Below are 26,129 nucleotides of genomic sequence, written 5' to 3'. Positions count from 1 at the left end.
TTCTATACATATAGACAACCTTTCTCTTTAAACCTTAAGGCAGCTCATATCAATATAAACAATATAATTAATTCAGTATACCCTTTAATTGCACACCAAACAAGCTCATTCTCCATGATCACCTGTGCTGAGGAAAGAAAGTTCCTGTTTTTTTCCCTCCAAATTCCTCTTGGTCAAAAGACATTTTTACCTCAGGGTCACATCTTAGGCCCACCTGACCTATTTTCATAGGACTAAAGGGAATGAAGACCATTGGACAGCTAGTTGCTGCCATTGGTTTCATGTTGGATGGAGCTTTCCTCCTGTTTCCTGAGACACCATATCCTTTTATATCTCCTGGGTTCAGCATGTCCCCATGTGCTCCCGCTCTCATGGGATCCGCTCCCTACAAGAGAAGGGCGTGCTGAATTTTTCAGCTTTCAAATTCCACAAAACCACGGTTGCTAAAATAGTTGTACCATGACTTGGGAATCCAAAAGATATTTTGGTTACATTAATATGTTTTGTAAAATAATTTAGTTTAAATAAAATGTGTGCAAAACTGCATAGAAGTAAGTGCCAAATACTTGCAGTTATATCATGTATAAGAGCGTGGATGTTCCGCCTTCTTTTGTGTGAGACAAGGGTTAAGATCTACCTCTGATAGAGAGCTTTGCCTTCTCCCTTTTCCTTTTCTTTTTTGGTTGTTTTCTTTCTATCTAGATTAGTTTGTTTTTTATTGTATTGTATGCTGAAAGGTTTCAATATTTTTCTTCTTGAAAAAGATTGCCAAGTATTTGCAGTTATATTATATATTAATATTAATATTATTACTTATTTAGCATTATCTGATATTCTGAGAAGGTAAAATTTAAATTCTTTGGTTTTCCCAAAGCAGTTTATGTGCTTCTCCATCAAACGTAGACTTACCAAGCTGAATGTTGTCCAAGCACAAAAATAATAGGAGACTCAAAAACATACTTTTAAGAACCTTCACTAAAGAAATTTGCAAAAATTAAGTTTCACCTCCTAAAACGACACATTCTTCTGCAAGGGTGTCTCCTGCAATTTTACCATGGAATAAATGCCTTGTGTCTCACGGAGCCCTTTTCCCCGCAGGTGCTGAAGTTTGACGGTTACTTTCAGGAAGATGTCCCCATATCTACAGAAGAGCACTTCCGCATCCGCCAAGTGGGCATTTATTATTACCTGGAAGACGACAGCATGTCTGTCATGGAGCCCATTGTGGAAAACTCTGGGATTCCCCAGGGCAAGTTCATCAAACGCCAACGTCTGCCCAAGAACGATCGTGGGGACCATTATCATTGGAAAGACCTGAACAGAGGAATCAACATCACTATCTATGGCAAGACCTTCCGGATCGTTGATTGTGATGCCTTCACCCAGGTACTGGCACCCGGGCCGCTCGCTTCCAGAACTGACTGGGGGGAAAGTAGGAAATGAGTCAATTGCAGTACAGTGGTGCCCCACAAGACGAACGCCTCGCAAGACGGAAAACCCGCTAGACGAAAGGGTTTTCCGTTTTGGAGGCGCTTCGCAAAATGAATTTCCCTATGGGCTTGCTTCACAAGACGAAAATGTCTTGCGAGTTCCTGCGGGTTTTTTTTCCTTCCCCCCCTTTTCTAAGCCGCTAAGCCGCTTATCAGCTGATCCGATAAGCCGCTAAAAGCTGCTAAAAGCCGCTAATCCGCTAAGCCGTCAATGGGCTTGCTTCGCAAGACGAAAAAACCGCTAGACGAAGAGAATCGCAGAACGGATTCTTTTCGTCTTGCGAGGCACCACTGTATTTCAATAGACTTGTTACAAAACAGATAGACAGGGAAACGTACATCTTTTGTCTCCCCTTTCAATTCATAGATTCTTTTTCACAGTTCATTTACATTTAGGGAGACACTTTTGTCATAGACATCTTGCAGCTGGGGGGAAATGAGGGGGGCGAGAGGTGGGGGGTTGTATTGTTCTTTCGTTCTGTTGCCTAGTGTCAGTGATAGGGCAGGCAAGGCCAAACTTGGCCCTCCAGCTGTTTTGGGACTACAATTCCCATCATCCCTTTTTTTTTTTTAAAGTAATATTTTTTTAAGTTTTACAGAGAATTAACAATCAACAAAAATCACAGAAACAACAAACAACAAACATCAAAAATGCAAACAAGACAAGGAATAAAAAGAAAACATAAAAAAGATTTAACATAATAATAAAAAAGTAAAAAAACCTCTTTTTCAATTTAATAACCTTCAAAACCTTATTTTCTTTACTTCCACCCACCTTCCCTTCTTGTATTCCACTTTAAAAATTATTTCAGCAAGCTCATTCATTATTCGTTTTCATCCTTTATCCTTCCCTTTATACTCTTATTTATCTTAATCACTAGGACCCCTTCATTTCATTTACAATGCCCTTAGCATTCATAAATTTTACAGTGTTTTTGTAGATAGGCTTTGAACTTCTTCCAATCCTCTTCCACCTGCTCTTCTCCTTGATCTCGGATTCTGCCGGTCATTTCTGCCAGTTCCATATAGTCTATTACTTGCATCTGCCATTCTTCCAAGGTGGGTAGATCTTGTGTCTTCCAGTGTTTTGCGATGAGTATTCTTGCTGCTGCAGTAGCATACATAAAAAAAGTTCTATCCTTCTTTGACACCAATTGGCCGACCATGCCCAGGAGAAAGGCCTCTGGTTTCTTTAAGAAAGTACACTTAAATACCTTTTTCAGTTCATTATAGATCATTTCCCAGAAAGCCTTGATCCTTGGGCTGGCCCACCAAAGGTGAAAGAATGTTCCTTCCATTTCTTTACATTTCCAACATTTATTATCGGGCAAGTGATAGATTTTTGCTAGCTTGACTGGGGTCATGTACCACCTGTAAATCATTTTCATAATATTCTCTCTTAAGACACTACATGCCGTAAATTTCATACCGGTGGTCCATAACCGTTCCCAGTCAGTGAACATAATGTTATGACCAATATCTTGTGCCCATTTTATCATAGCAGATTTAACCGTTTCATCCTCAGTATTCCATTTCAACAGCAAATTATACATTCTCGACAATACCTTAGCACTGGGTTCTAACAATTCTGTTTCCAGCTTCGATTTTTCCACCTGGAAGCCATTTTTCCTGTCCGAGTTGTAGGCCTCTCTTATTTGAAAATAGTGTAACCAATCTCGCACCTTATCTTTAAGTTTCTCATAACTCTGCAGTTTCAATTTATCTCCCTCCTGCTCCAAAATTTCACAATATTTTGGCCAGTTAGATTCCATATTAAGTTTTTTCAAGGCCTTAGCCTCCATTGGAGAGAACCACCTTGGGGTTTTATTCTCCAAAAAATCTTTATATCTGACCCAGACATTAAACAACGCTTTCCTGACAATATGGTTTTTGAACGCCCTTTGTACTTTGTCCTTACCATACCACAAGTATGCATGCCATCCAAAAGCATTATCATATCCTTCCAAATCAAGGATGTCTGTGTTCTCAAGAAGTAGCCATTCTTTCAGCCAGCAAAAAGCTGCCGCCTCATAATATAATTTGAAGTCCGGCAGGGCAAACCCCCCTCTTTCCTTCGCATCAGTAAGAATTTTATATTTAATTCTGGGCTTTTTGCCCTGCCAGACAAATCTAGAAATTTCTTTTTGCCACTTCTTGAAACAATCCATCTTGTCAATTATCTGTAACGATTGAAACAGAAACAGTAATCTTGGCAATACATTCATTTTGATAACTGCAGTTCTACCCAGTAAGGATAACTTTAGGTTTGTCCACGTTTCAAGATCTTTTTTCACTTCAGACCAACACTTTTCGTAGTTATCTTTAAATAAATTGACATTCTTTGAAGTCATGTTCACCCGACTTCCGCTTTGGGATCGCTAGCAGCAGGGAGCGCGGAAAAAGCCGCTGAGAGCTTTTCCGAGCTTCACGGGGGCTTGGGGGCGACGCAAAGGCACTGCGACCCCCAAAACCTCATGGGGGGGCCCCCCTGAGGGATTAGCCACCCAGCAGCGTTGGAGCGGTTCCGAAGCTTTTTCGGGGTTTTTTTTAAGGATCCGAGAGCGACGGGACTGAGAAACGCGAAATGGTAAGCTCTGCAGACCCCGTGCAGCAATGCCTCTAGCTCCCACTGAAAAAGCGACAAATCTCCGTAACTTTAAGAACAGAATCCTTAGTGCTTTTGGAGTAATCTTGAACGGAAAATTTGGATTAAGCACTAAGTGAGAACTGGATGAAAAGGGATTTAAAGTGAGGAACCCGACCTGTTGTTTCAGAGCAAATATGGTGCAGGGCATATAATCGTAAGAGAGAAGAAAGGAAGTGACTAAGCGCCCGCTGTGGAGAAACAGAAGAGTGAAAGTCCTCAGCAGCTTATTTAGCGAGGCAAAGGAAACAAAGTATTATAAAAGTAACTGAACAGACCTCTAGAGACTTTGTATTTCTTTTGGGGGAGAAGATACTAAAATAAGGGAATAAACGGAATACAGTGGTTATAAAGGAGAAACATTCTGAAGTTACAAACGAGATACAGAAACGCAAGGGGGAAAGAAGAGACAGGAGAAAGGACGGAATAAACAAACAGCTTAAATCTTTACCTGCCCCCTCTGTTTTTGAAGTTAATTATGGAAGTTCTTATAGGATTAAACAAGAGGGCAAATCTTTCTTTCCCTCCTCTTCTCCTTTAATTTTTTTTTTTTTTTAAATCTGGAAGCAACCTCCCCCTTCCTCCTTTAAAGAAGCTGGAGTTTTGTCTCCTCTCTTCCTGCTTCGTTCCTATGAGCTATAGAGAACTATTTGGATTTACTTATGGACTTCAGTTTAAAGAGTAGCTTCCTCCTTCCTCCTTTCTGAACAATTTGGATTGAACACACGAGTCCCTCAAAGGTTCTGATATGTGGATTTCGGTGGAGCTGAAATATATTTGAGAGAGGAATATACCCAGAGTATTGGAGGATATAGTTATACATTTGATATTTGGTTCCTCTCTTCTCTCCTTTTTTTGGACCCTTGGTTTGCGGGACCTTTGGCGATTTTTTCAGGACTTCAGGACATTGGGCTGCTTTTTGTTTTTTTTGGGGGGGGTTTTGGGGGGGTTGTTGTTTTTCTTATTTTTTCCCCGATTTGTATAACCTGATATTGGATTAAGCCAGCAAGTGGCTGAAGAACACAGACCTGAGGAGGTAGAAGCTAAGTAAAAATCTAGCCCTCCCTCTTTTCCACCTGTGGAACCCCAAATGTGTGGACATCATTGAATTGTGCAGCAGAGACTGGGCTCACCTCTTATCTACCTATTTAGTGATAAATTTTCTCTTTGAGAACTACCTTGATATCTTCACTCCTCTCTTAGCTGGAGAGACCTTTTTGGGGGGCTTAACTCTTAAATAATAATTAAGGTATCCTAGTAAAAATTTAGAACTGGACTAACCTGGCTAAACTGGCTGAAGTTTAAATAGAAAGAAGGAAAAAGAGCCCCCACATAAGACAAAATTAGATAAAAGTTAAATCTCTGCTGCTGTTCTTATCATCGGTTGGTTGCTTTGTTGATCTTGTTTGGTTTTGATATTGTTTATTCTGTTTTTTTATTTCTCTTATTATAAAAGCCTTATAGCAAGTTCGATAGGACATTGAAACTATCTAAGTTAATTTATCAATATAAATGAATTTATTGGAATTTAAAGTGTCTGAAGACGAGCCTGATCTATTATAAGTATAGAGTTGACTTTCATACATTCCTTCTGAATGATTAAAGGAGTGTTCGTGAATCCGCTGCTCGATAATTAATTAGACAGAATTCAGAGTGTGCGCCCCCTAGGGGAGAGTGTCTAAGAGAGTGTTTTTGAACTCATTGCTCGATAATTAATTAGATAGAGCTTAGAGTGTGCGCCCTTTAGGGGAGAGAATAAGTATTGTAGAAGATTTAATTTAAAACCAGTGAAAGAGAAAATGGCAGGGAAAGAAGGAAAAAAGGCAGGAGGAACACCATTGGAAAGGAAAACATCCCGACAAGAAGAGATAAAGGACTTAGACATCTTATGGTTAAAAATAAAAGAGGAGTTCAAACAGAGTGAAATACATATGAAAAAAAACTAGGAGAGATGCATGAGTTAATAGATAAGAGAATAGAGGGTGCAGTTGGAGAACTGTCAAGCAAAATCAAAGACTTGGCAAGTCGGTCAAAGGCTATGAAGGAAACAAATAAAAAAATACAGAAAGAAATGAAAGAACAAAGAAAGGAGACAGACAGAATAAGGGATGAGATAGGAGAACTAAATAAAAACCAGGACCAAATCGTAGACAATCTGGCGCTGATCGATATGAAACAAAAACAATTAAATTAGAAATTTAGGGGAGTAGGTGAAGAGATAAATGAAAATATTAAGGAAAAAATGATCAAAGAGCTAGCGAAATGGTTAGAATTGAAAGAAGAAGAGGTTGCATATACGATGGAAAACGCTTTCAGAATTAAAATAAAGACAAAACAAGTGAAATTAAGGAAAATTGCAGGAGACTGCTTGGTTATCTTTAACTCGATAGAGATGAAAAATTTGATATTAAAAAGAAGCTATCAAAAAAAATTAGTCATTGACGGCAGACCAATCATCATCTTTAAAGAGATACCAACCAGACTCCTGCACAAAAGGGAAGGTTATAAACAATTGGCAAATGTCCTAAAAAAGAACAATATACAATATAGATGGGAGTTCCCTGAAGGAATCTCCTTTTTTTACAAAGACAAAAGATTCAGGATCGCCGAGATGCAAGAAGTGAAGAAATTTCTGCGTAGATATGAGAAAGAGCTAGGAAGAATAGAAGAGAGATATGAAGGAAGAAACGAGGATACAGAGGAGAGAAGAAGGAAAAAAGAAAGAGGAAAGGACCAAGAAGAGAGAGGTGGAGGAGAGGAAGCAGACGAAGAAGAAGAAGAAGAGGTAGTAGCAGAAGAGGTAGAAGAAGAAGAGGAGAAGAACAGAGAAAACAAAACCACTCGAATTTAAAACACTAATTATTTGTAGACTGAAAAGTAGTCATTATAATGAACTTAAAATTTCTGTCGTGGAATGTGAATGGTCTGAATGAAAAAACCAAAAGGAATAAAATTGTAAATGTGTTGAAAAGAAAGAAATTAGACGTAATCTGTTTACAGGAGACACACGTGTGTAAAAAACATAAACATATCCTGGTACATAAAAAGTTTATAAATTGCACAACGGAAAAGAAAAGAGGGGTGGCGATATATGTGAAAGAAAAATGGGACCCCAAAGTGATCTGTAGAGATAATGAAGGAAGGATCTTGGGAGTACAAATTAACTTCCAAGGTGAAAAGCTTAATGTGATAAACATATACGCCCCAAATTCGAACAAGCCAGAATTCTTTAAGAAACTGGAACAAATGCTATTGGAGTTGGAATCTAATAAGACGATCCTAATGGGAGACTTTAATGGAGTGCCGGAACCGGAATTAGATAAACAATTAGGAAAGGGGAAAAATAAACAAGGGAAGCTGCCAAAATCCTTTAAGAACTTGGAAGAAAACAGATTTAATAGACATTTGGAGACACAAACATGCAATAGAGAAGCAATTCACCTTCTTCTCAGAACCGCATAAGAGTTGGAGTAGAATTGATCAAATCTGGGTCTCTAGAGAGTTTGCATTAAGAACTACAAATTGCGAAATTCAACCGAGAACTCTCTCGGACCATAACTCGGTTATATTGGAAATAAAAGGTAAATCACAGGGCGGTTTCAGATGGAGAATAAATGAATACCTATTAGAAAACGAGGAGGTTGTGGAAAAAGCCAAAACCACCTTAAAAGAATACTTTACCCTGAATCTCAATACTGGGACAAGTCTGGACATAGTCTGGGACGCTAGTAAAGCGGTTTTAAGAGGGTTTTTTATACAGCAAAACAGCTACAGGAGGAAAGTAAGAGAACAAAAGAAGGAGGAAATTCTCAATCAGATAAGAGAGTGTGAGAAAAAATTAATAACAAACCCCAATGATGATCAAAACAGGCAAACAACAAAAATGTTACAGTCTCAATATTCAATGTTAACAAGTCAAGAAATAGAATGGAAAATCAAAGTAATGAAACAAAAATATTTCGAATCAGCAAACAAAACGGGCAAATTATTAGCATGGCAATTGAGAAGAAGGCAAGAACAAAGTGTAATAAATAAGATAAAAGTAGAAGAGCACTTGATTGAAGACCCAAAAGAAATAAAAGAGAATTTCCTCAAATTCTATGAGAAGCTGTATAAAAAAGAAGAGAAAGGAATAGCCCAAATAGAAAAATATTTAGAAGACTATAGTGGGAAGACCATAACAGATGAAGAAAGATACCAATTAAATAATCCCATAAAAATAGAAGAGATCCAGGAGGCAATAAAGAAGATGAAACCAGGAAAAGCCCCAGGACCGGACGGATTATCAGCCAAATACTATAAAGTATTAGAACACCAATTAACACCAGTGCTATGTGACACCATGAATAAGATATTGAAAGGAGGAAAGATTCCAGAGTCCTGGAAAGAGGCTTATATAACGATGATCCCTAAACCAGATATGGACAAACTGAATATTAAGAACTATAGACCGATATCACTATTAAATAATGATTATAAAATCTTCGCAGAGGTGTTGGCAAGCAGACTTAAGAAATGTCTAGTAAATTTAATACATAAAGATCAGACAGGATTTCTTCCAAATAGGCAACTTAGAGATAACGTAAGGCACGCTATAAACATTATTGAGTACTTGGAATGTAAGAATGAGATACCCGCGGCGTTGATTTTTATTGATGCTGAAAAGGCATTTGATAACGTTTCTTGGCAGTTCCTATTGAAGAGCATGGAAAAAGCGGGGCTAGAGGGCGAGTTCATGAACGTAATAAGAGCAATATACTCGAAACAATCTGCAAAACTGATTATAAATAATAACTTAACAAACTCATTTAAAATTGAAAAAGGAACAAGACAGGGTTGCCCTCTATCCCCGCTTCTATTTATTATGGCACTAGAGGTAATCACAAATAAAATAAGAGCAACATCAGAGATCCGTGGGATCAAAATAGGAACAAAGGAGTATAAGTTAAAAGCGTATGCCTACGACTTGATGCTATCCCTGGAAAACCCACAAGAAAGTGTTGGTAAGGCCTTGGAGATGTTAGAAGAATTTGGTAAGGTATCTGGTTTCAAATTGAATAAATTAAAGACCAAAATTTTAACGAAGAATTTGCAAAAGGATGAAAATGAAAAGCTAGAATTACAGTATGGAATTAAAGTGGCAAAAAAATAAAGTATCTGGGAATTTGGTTAACTACTAAAAATATAAACTTGATTCAAGACAACTACCTTACGACATGGAAGCAGATTATGAAAGACCTGGACACCTGGAGCAGAGTGAAACTCTCGTGGATGGGAAGGATGGCGGCAATAAAAATGAACTTCCAAGAATGCTGTTTTTGTTTCAAAACATCCCCGTGATCAGAGGATCTAAAATGTTTACAGATTGGCAAAAAACTCTTTCGAAATTCATATGGCAAGGAAAAAGGCCAAGAATTAGATTCAAACTTCTTACAGACCGGAAAGAAAGAGGGGGATTCTCGGTACCCAACCTAAAATTATATTTCGAGGCAGCCTGCCTTTGCTGGATCAAAGATTGGATCAATTTGGAAAATACTGACTTATTAGACCTCGAGGGGTTCGACAATAGGTTTGGCTGGCATGCCTACCTATGGCAAAACAAAGAAAAAGTACATAAAGGGTTTTCTAGTCATATTATTAGGGGGCCTCTATATGAAGTGTGGGAGAAGAATAAAAAACTCCTTGAATGGAAAACACCCTGGTGGCTATCACCAATCGATATTTCAGTGATCAAAAAAACCAATATGGAAGGAAAAAGGTTTACTTATGAGGACCTACTAATAAGATCAGAAAGTGGATGGAGGATGAGAACATATGAGGAGCTGAAAGAGAAATTAACAAGCTGGTTACAATTCCACCAAATAAACGCAATATGGACGGAACATAAAAAAGTAGGGATGAATGAGAAGAAATCCAAATTTCAGATAGAAATAATAGAGGGTAAATCCAAATTATTATCTAAAATGTATGATATACTATTAGAATGGGACACCAAAGATGAGGAAATAAAGGAGGTCATGACAAGATGGGCAATGGATCTGGGATATAATATAGAGTATGATAAGTGGCTGAATTTATGGACTAGCGGAATGAAATTCACGGCATGTGTAACACTGAGGGAAAATTTAGAAAAGATGATGTACAGGTGGTACATTACCCCAGCAAAGCTAGGGAAAATGTACAAGACAGGGAATAAGTTTTGCTGGAAGTGTAAAACTAAAGAAGGTAATTTTTTCCACATGTGGTGGACATGCGACGAAATGAAGAAATACTGGGAATATATTTACAATGAGTTAAAAAAAATATTTAAATATACATTTCCCAAAAGACCAGAGGCTTTTCTTCTGGGAATAATTGGGGACGAAATTAAAAAAGAAGATAAGACATTATTCCAGTATGCTACAGCTGCCGCTAGATTATTAATTGCCCAAAATTGGAAAAGCCAAAGTATCCCACCAATTAGTGATTGGCAAACAAAGTTATTCAAATTTGTAGAACTTGCAAAAATGACACAAAAAATTAGAAACCAAAAGAATACAAAGTTTATTAATGACTGGAATAAATTTATGATTTATATTGAAGGGAATTACAAGAACCTAAAAACTATAGCAGGACTGATATAGATCTTACGATGTGCAAATCATTATAATTATCAACTGCAGGAGAAATAAACTATTCATATTAAGAAGCCTGAAACCGGGAGGGATGGAAGTCAATAGATGTGTAGAAGAATGATTAAAATACTTAAAGATATAAAGATATAAATGAGAAGACAAAGAAGCGTAATGGAAATCGACATTGTTTATACGTCATGTTTTGATATTTATTTAGTTTTCTTTTTTGTGTGTGTTGGGGTTTTTTACAACTGTTGTAACCGTTGATTTGTTTTTCTTTTTGGTGATCTAATGTGAAAATTAATAAAAAGAATTAAAAAAAAAATGAAGTCATGTTCACCCCTAGGTATTTTACTTTTTTCACCACTGTTAAACCTGTTTCTCCCTGAAACCTTTCCTTCTCCATTGGTGTTAAATTCTTCTCTAAAACCATAGTTTTTAATTTATTAAGTTTAAACCCTGCCACCTGACCAAACTCTTGTATCAATTCCAAAGCTCTTCTAGTACTAGGGATTGGCTCCTGTAGTGTCAAAACTAGGTCATCTGCGTAAGCTTTCAATTTGTAATGTTTGACTCCGACCTGTATACCCTGAATCTGTTGGTCCCTTCTAATCATGTTCAGCAATACCTCCAGGACTGAAATAAAAAGCAGAGGGGAAATTGGGCAGCCTTGTCGTGTCCCTTTCTCTATCTTAATTTCTTCTGTAACTGCATTGTTCACTATTAATTTTGCCTTTTGTTCCGAGTAAATCGCCCCTATACTGTTTCCAAACCTTTCTCCCACCCCCATCCCTTGCAGATTTTTCTTCATAAAACTCCAAGAAATATTGTCAAAGGCTTTCTCAGCATCAATGAATATCAGTACTGCTTTTGTATTAATATTGACTTGTAGTTTTTCCAAGATATCAATTAAGTTCCTTGTGTTATTTGACATATGTCTACCTGGGAGAAAGCCTGCTTGGTCTTTATGTATAATTCCTATCAAAACTTTTTTTAATCTTTTAGCTAAAATGTCTGCAAAAAATTTGTAATCCACGTTAAGTAGGGATATGGGGCGGTAGTTCTTAAGTTGTGTCTTTTCTGATTCATTTTTCGGTATAAGCGTGATATAAGCATCTTTCCACGACTCCGGCGCTCTTTCCCCCTCCATGATTTCATTGCAAACCTCCATTAATGGTTGAATTAGATAGTCTTTCATTACATTATAATATTTGGAGGAGAGCCCATCTGGGCCTGGAGACTTGCCTAGTTGTAGGTTCTTAATGGCACCTTCAACCTCCTGTTCAGAAATTTTATCATTCAGTATTAATTTGTTCTCTTGAGATATATTTTGTAATCCATTTGTTTCTAAGAATTCCTCAATCTTGGTCTCATTCTGTGGCCCTTGTGCATACAATTGTTTAAAATATCTCTGGAAGCAGTCTTTAATCTCCTGTGGGTTTTGTACATTCCTTCCATTTACTTCAAGATTAGTCACAGTGTTTAATTTTTGTCTTTTCTTCAGCTGCCAAGCTAGCAGCTTTCCACACTTATTGGCCGATTCAAAAGTTCTTTGTCTCATTTGTTTGATCTTCCATTCTATGTCTTGATTAACCAATTTCAAATATTGTGCCTGGTATAATTTAATTTCTCGCAGGATCTCCTGTGACTTCGGTTTGGTCCTCAGTTTCTTCTCTCCTTCTCCAATTTTCTCTAAAATCTTTCCTTTTTTTTCTTCTTGAAGTCTCCTCTTTAAGGCATTTTGCTGAATCAGAAAACCTCTCATAACAGCTTTACTCGCATCCCAGATTATTCTTTTTTCCACAGTTGTCTTCAAATTTATTTCAAAATAATCCTTCATAGTTTTTTGGGCCTTCTTAATAGTTTCAGAGTCTCTAAATAAGGTGTCATTCATTCTCCATCTAAAGGAACCAATCGGTATTAATTTCATATCCATTTTCACAGGATTATGGTCGGAGCAAATTTTTGGGCAGATTTCTACCTTCCGGATCTTAGGTGCCATCCCTCTTGTGATCCAGATTTGGTCAATTCTTGTCCAAGTCATGTTGGCTTCAGAGAAGAAGGTCCCCTCTCTACCTAGGGGGTTTTTAGTTCTCCAAATGTCAATCAAGTCCATATTGTCTGTCATTTCAAAAAAAGTCTTTGGTAGCCTTCCATCTTTTGTGACTACCTGTCTTTCAGATTTGTCCATGTTTGTTGACACAACTCCATTCATATCTCCCATCAAAATGATGTTCTGGTCCATGTAGTCCAACAACGTCTCATGCAGTTTCTTATAAAAGTCTGATTTTCCCTCATTAGGTGCATAGACTCCAATTATTAATACTTTTTCTCCATATAATTGTATTTCAATTGCAATAAATCGTCCATGTTCATCTTTAAAAAGAAATTTTGGTGTCAATTTCGCTTTTGCGTATATCACGACTCCTCCTTTTTTAACTTTATCAGATGAGATAAATTCTTGGCCTAGTCTCTTATTTATCAATAATTTCCTGTGGAGTCTTGTTATATGTGTTTCTTGTAAACAAATCAAATCCAATTGTTCCTTTTTTAACATGTGAAAAATTCTCTTTTGCTGGGGGAATTAAAACCCCGAATGTTCCAGGTTAGCATCTGCAGAGACATGTTGTGGTTATTGTAGAGTTCCTCCGACTGCTCCCAAAAGTTGTTCTTCTTCTGATGGTTGTGTCTCTTTCTCTAGCCGGTCCAACCCCAGGGGGTGCCTATCCAAGTCAGGTGGTCCCAATCCTAGTACCTCCAAATCTTTTGTTCTTGCCTCCCTTCGTAGTTCTTCACCAAAGTCTTTCAGGAAACTCACTTTATCTTCCTTTGATCTTATCTTTATTTTCTTTCCTTTGAATGTAAACGAGAGGCCTTGTGGGAATTCCCACCTGAACAGAATGTTGTTCTTCCTTAGTAGGCCAACCAAATCACTGTAGTTAGTTCTAAGATCTAGTAGGTATTTTGGGATATCTTTAAAAATTTCAATTCTCTCACTTCCAATCTCAAGTGCTTTCTGGTAATGTAGGCTCAGTATTTTATCTCTTTCTTCTTTTGATCTTAACGAAATCAAACAGTCCCTCGCCCTATTCTTCCTTTTGACCCTTCCCAGTCGAAAGGCACTCACTATCTTAATTTCTTCTGGGTCCAGGCCCCAGAAAGTCTCAAATTCCAGTGTAAGAAACTCTATTAATTCTCCTTCCTCTGTTTCTGGGACTGCTCTTATTCTCAGATTGGCCTGTTTTTCCTTAAGTTCAATCAAAGAGAATTGTGCCTTATAGTCATCCAATTTTCTATTTATTGGCGGTATTTTTTCCTCTACCGCCAAAATCCTCTCTCTCGCTTCCTCTGCTGTCTGTTTTGTCTCCTTGGATTCCTGCAGTAGCCTGTCAATTGCCTGGGTATTAGAATTCACTTTCTGTCCTACCTCATTCACTTTTTGTCCAAGGTCTTTGATGGTTGAAGTATTTAAATCTATCTTGGCTGTCAAATTTTGTAGAGCTGAGAGAATCTTGTCCAATGTTGCAGAATCTGATCCTACTGCTCCTGCTCCTTTAGATTCTTCTCTTTCTGTGAATTGTGGGGCAGAAAGGCCTGTTAGAGATGGTCTTCTATGATGTTGTTGCTGTGTCAGCAGTTGCTGCTGTTGTCTGGTTTTATATTTTATTGCTTTCTCTTGCGCCTTCTCCTGAGCCTTATCTTGTGGTTTGTCTTGATCCATTCCTGCGCCTCAGGAAGTCAAGGTCACTCACACGGTTCTCACAGATCCCAGGTTTATTTCTCAGCAATAGTAAAAGGACAGCTGCAGTGGAAAATCCCCAGCTATAACACAAAGTACCTCTAGGGGAGCAGAGTAGCAAAGTGTTTCATGGATGGAAACTGTAAAACAGTATCTTCATAAGTATATTATTGTTACACAGATAGCAACAATTACAAGCTCAGATAATCCCAAAAAGTTGCCATTCTTTTGCAGAGGTCTGCAATAATGATTACAATGTCTATAAAACGGTGCTTTCAGGGTGACCTTTCAATTACTTAAGGCAGTCCAAAGTCAAAGATTGAGTGGTGGATTCTATCCCCCCCTTTCCTTTTTAGGGGGGGGCTCTTCTGTCAGGCAATGAGGTTTAGCTCTTTATAATAAGTCAATTTCTTTGGTTCCAGCTCCTTTGTCCCTTGCTTTTAAGCTGTCTACAGATCGGCAAAGCGGGCTTCCTGTTTAAACTTTGCCGATTTCAGGTTCAAATTCAAGATCAAAGTGTCAAAGTCAAGATCAAATTCCTGGTTCCCTTATATTACGTCTTATTCTTCGATCCTTTCAAGTTTCCCCAGTTCTTACTCACAGGTAGATGTATTCAGTTCGATGTTCACAGGAAAGAGGTCAGCGCTCTCCGGCAACTGCTATGCAGCTTCACTCCGCAGAAGTAGCGATCGACTCCCAGCACAGCGCAAAACCCTGCTCCGCTCCGGGGCTCTTTACAGAGCTCCTTCGACAGTTCGGGGTGCGCTCCGTGTGCCCACGGCCCCAGGCTTCTCCCGCCTGCGGGTTTTTTAAGGGTCCCCCGCTTCGCTGCAGCGGTGGGCCCGATTTCTGCGGAGCTTCTCCCTCCGGTTAGAGGGAATCCGCCATTACCGATAGGCACCGCCTCCGGAAGCCCTACAATTCCCATCATCCCTGACCACTGGTCCTGTTAGCTAGGGATGATGGTAGTTGTAGTCTCAAAACAGCTGGAGGGCCAAGTTTGGCCATGGCTGTGGTAGGGGGTTGGGTCAGCATCCCGTGGGTAGGTCCTTGTTTATATATATATTTTATTTTTTGTCGATATTCTGATAGATTGGGGTTCCTGAGCTTGGTAGGTTGTGTTCTGCTGATTTCAATGTGGTTTGTTTGTATGTGTTTGGGGAGACAGGTTGTTGGATCAGTTAAGCCACATTGATTTGTATGCTGTTGTTGTGTTGTTCTGTGTGATGAACAAGAACCACACCGGGGCGAAGGCATCCTCCTTTGTTTGTCCCTGTGCTAGTTTAAGTTTGTTGGTCAACTTTCCCATACATTTTGATACCAGTGGTCTGTCTGTGTTCACTCCTGATAGGTCTTTTCAGTGTCTAGTCATGATGTTTCTTGCTGCTGATATTAAGTGACCCATGAGTTCCTTGTCTTGGATTAAACTGCCCCTTGGATGGAGATTTTGTAAATTGAAGCCCCTTTGCTGTTCTGCAGTTCCTTGCTGTCTTCAGCCCGGTATTAATGAGATGGCTGTCTTTTCCTAGACTTTTCTGGAGAGCCAGGGAATAGAACTGAACCCTCCGGAGAGAATGATTTTTGACCCTTACACAGAGCTGCGTAAGATGCCTCTGCGCACATATGTCACACCCTCAGATTTCGACCAACTCAAGCAGTTTTTGGCCTTTGACAAGAAGGTGAGTCTCTGGTTTGTTCTATTTCAGATTCTTTCTAACACACCTTTCTATATAATGATGATGATGATGATTACTACTACTACTACTACTAGTAGTAGTAGTAGTAGTAGTAATAATAATAATAATAATAATAATACACCATAAATTCAAAGCAGCAAACTAGCTCCCTATGATAAAATCAAGAAAATAGCAATCAATAAAACATGTAAGTAAACAAAACCATTAAAACAGGAGAAGATTAAGCAGTCTGAATAATAATTATAATTATAATAACGTACCTGTATGAAACAGAGACTTTACTTGCTTGCGTCTTCCTCCCTTCCTCCCTTCCTCCCTTCCTCCCTTCCTCCCTTCCTCCCTTCCTCCCTTCCTCCCTCCCTCCCTCCCTTCCTTTATTTAGAACTTGGGCTTATGACTGGCATTCTCATATGATTTACACAGCTGCCTTGTACTAGGTCAGACCATCTAAATCCAATTCAGCATGTTTTAAACAGGTTTTTATATGCATGTAGTTTTAATTCTATTAATGTTTAATTGTGTTTTATTTGTTGTTTTCCCTGTGCTTTTAGCAATACTTGGTTTAGCAATACTTGGTTTTTTATCTTTGAGCCCCATCAGGGGAAAAGGTGGGGTATAAATAAATTCTTCTTCTTCTTCAGCATCGTCATCGTCATCTAAGACTGCCTCCTCTGATTGCATCTTTTTCTTAGGGCCTTTTTCAGGGGAGGCTGAGATTCAGTGGGGCTGGGCAAAGTCTGTTCTCTCTAACCCTGAGTTCTGGCCCCTCCCGTTCTTTACAGGTCCTTCGCTTCTATGCCATGTGGGATGATACCGAGAGCATGTTTGGTGAGAACCGGCGTTTCATCATCCACTACTACTTGGCAGATGACACAGTGGAGGTCCGGGAGGTGCATGAGCGGAATGATGGCAGAGACCCTTTCCCTGTGCTGATAAGGCGCCAGCACCTGCCCAAAAAGCTTGCAGAGAAGAAAGGTAAAGGGCACCTGTGCTTTACCTTTTAGGGTTGATGTGTAAAAGGAATACCTAACTGGGAAAATAGGTGTGCAGAAGGTATGTGTGCAAGCAAGAGTATTTGGGTGCAGCGTGAATCCCGTTAACATTTTGTATACCAGGAACGCATTCAGTGCTATTTTTCTAGAAAAGGAGGTGCCGGAACTCGCCATGAACTTCTCCCTTGCTCTCTTAGAATGGCAATGGCACCCACCTGAGAGGTGCTGGAGCTGAGCTCTGGTTAACTCCAGCTGAAAAAGAAGCCCTGGAGGCATTAATATGGGAAAGTGGGAGCTTGATCTATGGCAGGCAGTAGCCGGGATGAGGAGTATGTGTGAGGCTGGGAGAGGGCCCTTTTTCAGACAGATGTGGTAGAATTAAACAGGTCTTCTAGCATGCGATGGGGTTAAAACAAAATTATCTGCCATACCAGTTAAATACCCCATTCTAATCACATTGGTGTCTAAAGTCCTAAATGTACTCTTGTCTTTCTGAAGGATGCTTGCTGCATTTTCTTTAGTTTGCTAAATATTGCCTGATGATACATTCTGAGATCCTTTGGAAATTACTTCCAGAGTCTAAGCATGATCGGTTCTGATCAATTTAAAATTGCCCGACCCATTTAAATTGCTGAGTACAGGCTTCAGTGTTATCGCCATTGCAACTGTTTGTCCCCGGAGATAGTTTGTACTTCTTTCGACAGCCGAATACTCTCCTTCCTTAGGAGTAATCGGAGGCAGGACACATCTAACCCTCTTTCTTCCACTAGGACCCTTCCCAACTTGTGTGCTGGAGATCTCTGATCAGGAGGTCCTGGAATGGTTCACGGCTAAAGATTTTGCCGTAGGCAAATCCACTACCCTCCTTGGGCGCTCTTTTTTCATCTATGATTGTGATGAGTTCACGCGGCAGTTCTATCAAGATAAGTTTGGCATCACTGACTTCCATCCGGTCGATGTAAGGAAGCCACCTCCTGAGGAAATCAAGCAGGTAAGGGCGGGGAGCAGGAAGGGGGAAGATGGAAGAGCGATCGGGGTTTGACTCAAGGCTAAGGCTCCAATCCCTGCCCTGCTTGCTTGCAAGGAAACTCAACTGAGTAAGGGGCCATATGAAAACACCTCTCTGCTTACGGAGTCTTGGCAAGCCACAGTAGCCATTCCTAGAGCATTCTGGTCCTTTTTTTAGTGGTTACGCAGGTGGCGCTGTGGGTTAAAGCCTCAGCGCCTAGGGCTTGCCGATCGAAAGGTCGGCGGTTCGAATCCCTGCGGCGGGGTGCGCTCCCGCTGCTCGGTCCCAGCGCCTGCCAACCTAGCAGTTCGAAAGCACCTCCGGGTGCAAGTAGATAAATAGGGACCGCTTACCAGCGGGAAGGTAAACGGCGTTTCCGTGTGCGGCTCTGGCTCTGGCTCTGGCCAGAGCAGCGATGTCACGCTGGCCACGTGACCCAGAAGTGTCTCCGGACAGCGCTGGCCCCTGGCCTCTTAAGTGAGATGGGCGCACAACCCCAGAGTCTGTCAAGACTGGCCCCTACGGGCAGGGGTACCTTTACCTTTACCTTAGCATTAGCTCTGCAGCCAAATGATTATGCATCTTTCCCCCATCAATGTTGAACCATATGTAGGTTCAAGATGGAGGTGGTTAAGGGGTACGTAAAAATGGATTGTTAACATGTAAAAATGTAAAGTTATAATATATTACAATAAAGTATTAAGATAAATGCAAAAAGGGTAAGGACTTGCTGAAACAACAACTGAACTAGAATACAAAAGAGGGAGGTGTGAGGAGGTCAGGGAAATAAGTAAATGAAAGACAAGACATGGAAAGATTGAAATGTTTTCAATTGTTTTTACTTTTTCTGTATCTTGTATTTTTTGTTTTTGTTTTTGTTTTTTCATTTTTGTAATTCTTTTGAAACTTTAATAAATATTATTATATATATATATAAAAAGATGGAGCCTCACAAGGGCTCTGCTAAGGCTGCATGCCAGAGAGACATCCTCACTCCCCCCCTCCCCAATTCAATTGGACAAACTGCATTTTCATGTTAAGTTGGAGGGCAGCCACCTCTAATAAGTATCTCATTCCAAAAATGGGATACTGACTGACAGCTGTTGGGAGATCATCCGCTGTCATTAGCTCCCCTCAATAAAGCTCAAGTCAGCTCTCCAAGACAGACAGACAGCGATCAGTTCTACAAAGGATGGTCTGCCAACTGACAACACCAGAGATCTGACATCAGCAGAAACTTGGGGATGAAGTTAGCTGGGACGCCTCAGAGGGTATTGACAGAGGACTGTCCCCCCCCTTCATCTCTGCTGTAATGGAAGATAATGGTGATACAACAGAAGGTGCAAAGTGAATGAAGTCCACTCTATGATCTTGTGAACAAAGTTGCATAGCGTTGCATTATAATTCTTTATTTGTGGCTTCTTTCCTCTGCAGGAAATCCCTCCATACAACGGTTTTGGTTTCCTTGAAGACTCTCTCCAAAACTGCTTCAGTCTGATTCCTCAAGCGCCCAAGAAAAACGTTCTCAAGATGCTAGAGAACGACCGCAAAGTGTTGCGCTATGCAGTTAGGATGGTGAGGTGTCCTGAAATGCTTTCTGGAGGGAAGGATGGGTTTTGGAGATTGGGTGTTCTCATCTCTAAGGGCAATCTTTCAAACCCCCAAATGGTTGGATTTTTGTGTAGCATGGAAGATTACTCCCAAAGTAGGAGTATCTAGGCAGGGGCGAAGCCTAAATGAGGCACCGAGGACGCTGCTTCACCTGGCCTGCTGCTGCTCGCTGGCTGGCTGGGGCAGAAGGGAACAGGCAGGTCACTGTGCCTGCCTGGAGCTGGCACTCTGATCTGTCCCAGATTGGACCTGATGCCAACAAGTGAGGGCAGTGCCCTGGGCCCAGTACATCAGAAGCCAGCTCAACCTCTGCCCAGGCTAGAATGCTCTGCCACACACAGGGATCCCTTCAGCAGGTGGAACAGGGAGGTCCGTGCCAGCAGAGCAATGTTGGCTGAAAATCAGGGCTGAATGGAGGGACATCCACCCTGCTGCCCAGTCTTGATGCAGACGGCATTTGGATTGCAGCATCCATTGATCAATCAATCAATCTACTCATTAAGGCTTGCAGTCCTAATGTTAAGCCTTTTCATGATGTTTTCAACATCTCAGGGTATCGGTTTAGTGGTGTTATTTCTTCACCAATGTACATGGCATTTAAAGCCTTGGCTTTAAATGGCAAAAAAGCAAAATTCCCTGTGCTGAAAAGTTTTAATCTGCAGCATAACAGTGAGGAGGCATTGAAGGAAGGAAAAGAGTAGCAGAGGCTGTGATAGAAGGTGGCACACATTCCTGTTGTATTGCCTTAGCAATGTCTCCCATTTTCCTCATTGCATCCTCAACCTTCTCAGCAAAGTCCAGCATCAGAACTACAGACCGTTAACAAACAACAGAGTTGACAGCGGTTGAATTTACAAATGATGACCCTGTTTTAGGCTTCCTCCACGTGAATAGGAGTTCACTTTTTGAAAAATAAGAATTATATGTCACAGGGAGGGGGGCATCAGGATCTTAGAGGTGCTTAGGTGGGGCATGACACGGGTGGTGCTGTGGGTTAAACCACAGAGCCTAGGACTTGCCGATCAGAAGGTCGGCGGTTCGAATCCCCGTGACGGGGTGAGCTCCCGTTGCTCGGTCCCTGCTCCTGCCAATCTAGCAGTTTGAAAGCATGTCAAAGTGCAAGTAGATAAATAGGGACCGCTCTGGCAGGAAGGTAAATGGCGTTTCTGTGTGCTGCTCTGGTTCGCCAGAAGCAGCTTAGTCATGATGGCCACATGACCCGGAAGCTGTATGTCGGCTCCCTCGGCCAATAAAGCAAGATGAGTGCCACAACCCCAAAGTCGGTCACAACTGGACCTGATGGTCAGGGGTCCCTTTACCTAGGTGGGGCATGGCAAAAAAAAGGTTGGGAACTTCAGAGCCGCCTTAAGAGCCTTTCTGAGTTCTTAGCTTATTGGAATCAGATTTCTAGCCAGCTCAGTTGTTTCCTGTCTGACAGAAGCAAACGGGGGTGGTGCTGTGCTATATACCAGGATGGAGAGACAGACGAGATGGGGTGGGGGTGGCAGCACAGTTGGGGGGCGGTCAGGTGCGAGGTGCCATCCCAACCACACTGCCTGTTGCTGCTCCCAGTGCAGTGATCTCTGTATGTAATCTCTGCAGGAATCACCCAATCCTGAAGACAGTAAGCGTCATTTTGTGCTCTCCTATTGCCTGGCCACCGACATGATGAGCATCTATGAACGACCTATGCGCAATTCAGGCAGAATTGGAGGCAAATTCCTAGCCAAGACCAGGGTGTGCAAGCCAGAGTCCACTACAGACAACCCTGTGTACTATGAGCCAGCTGACTTCACCATTGGAGCCATGGTGGAAGGTGAGTAGAAGACAGCAGGTAAGTAAATTGGATGCTCTTATGTAGAAAACAGCAATGTTGCTGGTTTTTTCTCTGTTAGCTATCCAGAATGTCGTCTGCCTTTGCTATTGTGCCGGTCAATATCTTGGCATGCAGTTGAATAATAAAGCTTGAAGTCGTAATAGACCGTTTAGAAACGTTTTGTCCAATTTCCCTTGCATTCGTGAGGCACAATGTTTAAACCCAACTAGCTCAGAACTGACAAGCTGGCTAAAGCATTACTGAACCCTTTGCTGAGGAATCAGAGTTCTTTAAGGTATCTGACCTCCAGATCCCTTTTGCATTACCCTCTACATTGTAGGGAGAACAAAGCAATAAGGAATTGAGACGGAAGCAGAAAATGCTGCCAGTCCATCCTTTGTTTTAACTCAGCAGAGGACTCGCCAGAGAGCTGTAGAACCGGGCACCATTTTCTGCTCTCTGGTGATTGTAGGCATGGAAGGTTCTGTTCTGAGTTTTGCTCTGGCCACTTTGCAGAGCGAAGGAGACTGCCAAGCTGCAGGATCAGATGAAAACTTTGGCACCTTGGACTGGACACTTAATTCTTCAAAGAAAGCGCTCGATCGTCTGCGCAGCTAGTGCTTAATGGTGAAGACTGGTTTCCTTTTCTTTCATTCCAGTGTTCAGCCACAGGTTCATCATCGTAGATGCTGATTCATTTGTCCTGAAGTATATGGAAGGCAATTTGGAGAGTTTCCCACCAGCAGTTGTGCAGTCCATGAGGGATCACTTCGCACCTCGCCAGGCAGCAGCTGAGGCAGTAAAGAGGTGGGCGTTTAAAGAAAACCCATGCAAACGTTTCTCCAGACATCATTAGACTCTCTTGGGAAGCTTCATTCCATGTTTCTTAGTGTGACGCTATCCATGCCCATCCTAGGGCCATTATAATATGCATTGTGCAGAATAAGGTCCCCGTCTTACATTATCACCACGGGGAGGGAATCATTGTAGCAGTCTCTCAGACACTATGGAAGTACAGTGGTGCCCCGCAAGACGAATGCCTCGCAAGACGGAAAACCCGCTAGACGAAAGGGTTTTCCGTTTTGGAGGTGCTTCGCAAAACGAATTTCCTATGGGCTTGCTTCGCAAGACGAAAATGAACTTGCGAGTTCCTGCGGGGTTTTTTTCTTCCCCCCCTTTTTCTAAGCCGCTAAGCCGCTTATCAGCTGATCCGCTAAGCCGCTAAACAGCTGATCCGCTAAGCTGCTAATAGTGCTAATCCGCTAAGCCGCTAATGGGCTTGCTTCGCAAGACGAAAAAACCGCTAGACGAAGAGAATCGCGGAACGGATTCTTTTCGTCTTGCGAGGCACCACTGTACCATGAAAATCCTCAGGGAGCCTCGGCTACTCTTCCTTTACTAGCTGTTGGGGAGTAAGAGTGGGAGAGAGCTTTTTCATTCATGGCCCTTCTTGTAGGCATCCAACTGGCTGCTGTGGGAAATGGGGTGCTGCTCTAGGTGGGCATTTTGCCTGATTCACTAGGGCATTTAAAATGAATCACAGAACAGTCCAACCCCTGAGGGCGTCCATTCCACTTCATACGCTTATGTTAGCTTTCCATCAATTCTAATCATGTCCATTCAAACATTTCCAGGGTGTGCGTGTCTTATTTTGAAGACTCTTAAAGGGTGCATGCTAAACCTTTCTACCCTAATGGTGAGGGGTTTTCCTTTTTTACATGCAGGGTGCTATTTGCATAGCTGTCAACTTTTCCCTTTTCTTGTGAGGAATCCTATTCGGAATAAGGGAATTTCCGTTTAAAAAAGGGAAATGTTGGCAGCTATGTGCTATTTGTTGCTGGGGAGCAATTCTCCACCTGCAGTCTCAAATTGTGACACCTGTCAGAAGTTGTGGAGGAAAGAAACAATATCTAGGAGGAAAATGAGAATATTTGGTCCTAGTTGTTTCAATGAACCAATATAGGAAACGGTTGGCTACTCTTAGTGTACCTTTCTTAGTCAAATGTGCAACTTCCCACTTTAGGAATTGTGCAGTTTAACCAGAAAAAACATGGGGAAAACAGAAAGCTTTGTCTAGCTGCAAAATAGAACCCGAGATTCCTACCTTACTCGGAATTATGTTAAATTTTGCCACAGCGGTGGTTACGATTCACAAGTCTTAATCATTTTCTCTTGTAGGTGGATTCACTAAAAATTTAGTAGATTAATCAGCGGGGCTGTGAGTTAGGAGTAAGGTGCTATGTTTCTGTTAGAACGACAACAAACCTTTTAAGAGGGGACTTTCTGGCAGATTTTATTTATTAAATAGTAATTTGAATGTCTTTGTTGAGGTTTCACCACTATACAAATTTATCTAATTTTAAATCAGTTTCGCTAACAGGCTGGTGAATAAGGAACAACCAGTCTGTTCATCTTTAAAGTGACGGCCCTAATGATCTCTACGTAAGCCTTTCGAGATCATGGTAGCCAAGCCAGACAGGCTCGTGCACAACTCGTGAAAGACGTTCCTCCCCCCCCCCCCCCTTGTAGGTTAGCTTCAGATGAGCCTGACAAGCAGGAGCTGGATGCCCTGACTGAGCAGATACAGGAGCACATGAGGAGACATAACTACTTGCCAGACAGCAACATGCAGGCAGCCTTCCTCCAGCAAGACAAAGATGGCTCAGGGCTCCTCAGCAGAGAAGAGTTCTGTGCCCTCTGTGACCACTTCAAAGTGCCTGTCGATGACCCCCTTTTCCAGAAGGTGAGGAGTAGGAATAGTCACAGCATCTGAATTTTGCCAAGAAAGCCACGCCAGCGATTTGCACTAACCTGACCGCTTGTCTGGTGCACACGTATCCTCATGAATTCAGTGGCACTCACTTCCGAGTCCGTTTTCGTCATATCGTATGCCAACATTAGAACAAGGGCAGGCAACGTGGTCAGCAGCAGGGGCCGCCATGGAATCATAAAACAAGAGCAAATAGCGGCACTGCTTTCTTGAATAGAATTTGTAATGTACTTCTGGTACAGTGCTAGCTTCTTCTTCACTGTTGGTGAACAGTGAAGAGTCTGGGAACAAGTCAAAATCAAAAGTGACAGTAAAGTATTCATGACCTTTGGGTTACAGTGGTACCTCGGGTTACAGACGGTTCAGGTTACAGACTCCGCTAACCCATAAATAGTTCCTCGGGTTAAGAACTTCGCTTCAGGATGAGAACAGAAATCGCGCGGCAGTAACGGAAGGCCCCATTAGCTAAAGTGGTGCTTCAGGTTAAGAACGGTTTCAGGTTAAGAACGGACCTCCAGAACAAATGAAGTTCTTAACCCGGGGTACCACTGTACTTTTATTTTTAAAATAAATAGTAGATAATGAGTGAACAAAGCTTCCTCTTTGCTGCCATGTTGGAAGTGTCCTTAGCCTTAGATCTGTTGACAATTCAAGTTGCAGTAATTAGAATTGGCATAAATTTAGGAGAGGGCGTCCCTCACTCGGTGAGGTGTGTTGCATGTTTTCTCAGATGCCATTTGCCTAATTTCTCCTAGGAAATTAAAAGTAGCGATCCTTGGGATTTTTTGGATATGGGTTCCTTCCACACCAGCCCTTTTCTCTTGAATTGCCCTCTGTGGCTAACTCACTTTTTTACAGTATCCACATTGTTGTGAGCTCTTTGGATTTAAGTGGTTTTTGGAGGTGCTGTTTTTTCAGACCTCACTTGTGGTGATTTTTTTTTTTTGGGGGGGGGGAATACAAAGCAATTGCACTACTAGCCTGACCCCTCTTTTCAGGGTTCCTGTTGGCGACAAACTGTTTCTCACCACTGGAACCACATTTGTTCTTGAATATCAGATACATTACAAACTGGCCCCACTAGTGAAATAGTAATATTACCAGATTTTTCAGCTACTTGACTTTCCTTCCTTTTCTCTTCCAGCTGATCGCCCTTTGTTCCCATGGTGAAAACCAGATCAGATACCCCAACTTTCTCAGAGTTTTCGAGGGATGAACACCAAAAGGTATAAGCAGTAGTAGTAGCAGCAGCAGCAGCAAGAGGCACTTTTGCATATAGATCAACATGGATTAAACTGAGCAAATTCTTGTCTACTTGTTCTGGTCTCTTTTCCCTTGCACCCTGCAAACTTGGCAGAAATGAACATCACTGCACGCTCATTCCAGTTGAATACCTTAAACCTTCTGAGGAGCTCCCAAAATTATAATCACACTAGACAGATAGATAGATACATACATACATACATTACATACATACATTGAGATAGATAGATAGATAGATAGATAGATAGATAGATAGATAGATAGATATTGGGGGGGGGTAGGGAGAGGCCTTTGGACCTAGATGTGGAAAGTCATAAACCCTTTTACTTTACTATGCCACTTACCACAACTAATTAGATTTTCTACTCCAGAAGTGATCCCATGTCTGATGTTCAGCAACATCCCCCTGTACTGACCCACATTTGCTGTTTGATTGGCAAGGGGGTGCAAAGGGGAGACTATTCAAACGTGAAGCAATTTGTAG

At 41.3% G+C, this 26,129-nt stretch overlaps 1 protein-coding gene and 1 long non-coding RNA gene across 2 annotated transcripts in view; both read left to right on the top strand.

Moving 5' to 3' along the window:
- The window catches only part of EFHC1 (EF-hand domain containing 1), a 29,248-nt gene extending 3,555 nt beyond the window's left edge, over positions 1 to 25,693 (top strand). Inside the window, exons 3-11 of the mRNA XM_079969863.1 lie at positions 1,099 to 1,386; positions 16,017 to 16,166; positions 16,967 to 17,159; positions 17,947 to 18,167; positions 19,620 to 19,760; positions 21,399 to 21,612; positions 22,272 to 22,419; positions 24,142 to 24,355; positions 25,527 to 25,693. Of these exons, the coding sequence (XP_079825989.1) occupies positions 1,099 to 1,386; positions 16,017 to 16,166; positions 16,967 to 17,159; positions 17,947 to 18,167; positions 19,620 to 19,760; positions 21,399 to 21,612; positions 22,272 to 22,419; positions 24,142 to 24,355; positions 25,527 to 25,598 (1,641 nt within the window). The 3' untranslated portion in view covers positions 25,599 to 25,693. The remainder of the gene's footprint in view (positions 1 to 1,098; positions 1,387 to 16,016; positions 16,167 to 16,966; positions 17,160 to 17,946; positions 18,168 to 19,619; positions 19,761 to 21,398; positions 21,613 to 22,271; positions 22,420 to 24,141; positions 24,356 to 25,526) is intronic.
- Positions 18,729 to 19,194, top strand: LOC307212801. Its single transcript, XR_013837230.1, has 2 exons — positions 18,729 to 18,811; positions 19,133 to 19,194. It is a non-coding gene; the product is annotated as an uncharacterized lncRNA (long non-coding RNA).
- Positions 25,694 to 26,129: the final 436 nt, after the last annotated feature.

Source organism: Podarcis cretensis, assembly GCF_951804945.1.
Source record: "Podarcis cretensis genome assembly, chromosome: 3".
Lineage (NCBI taxonomy): Eukaryota > Metazoa > Chordata > Lepidosauria > Squamata > Lacertidae > Podarcis > Podarcis cretensis.
This window is presented reverse-complemented; position numbering and strand designations above follow the sequence as displayed.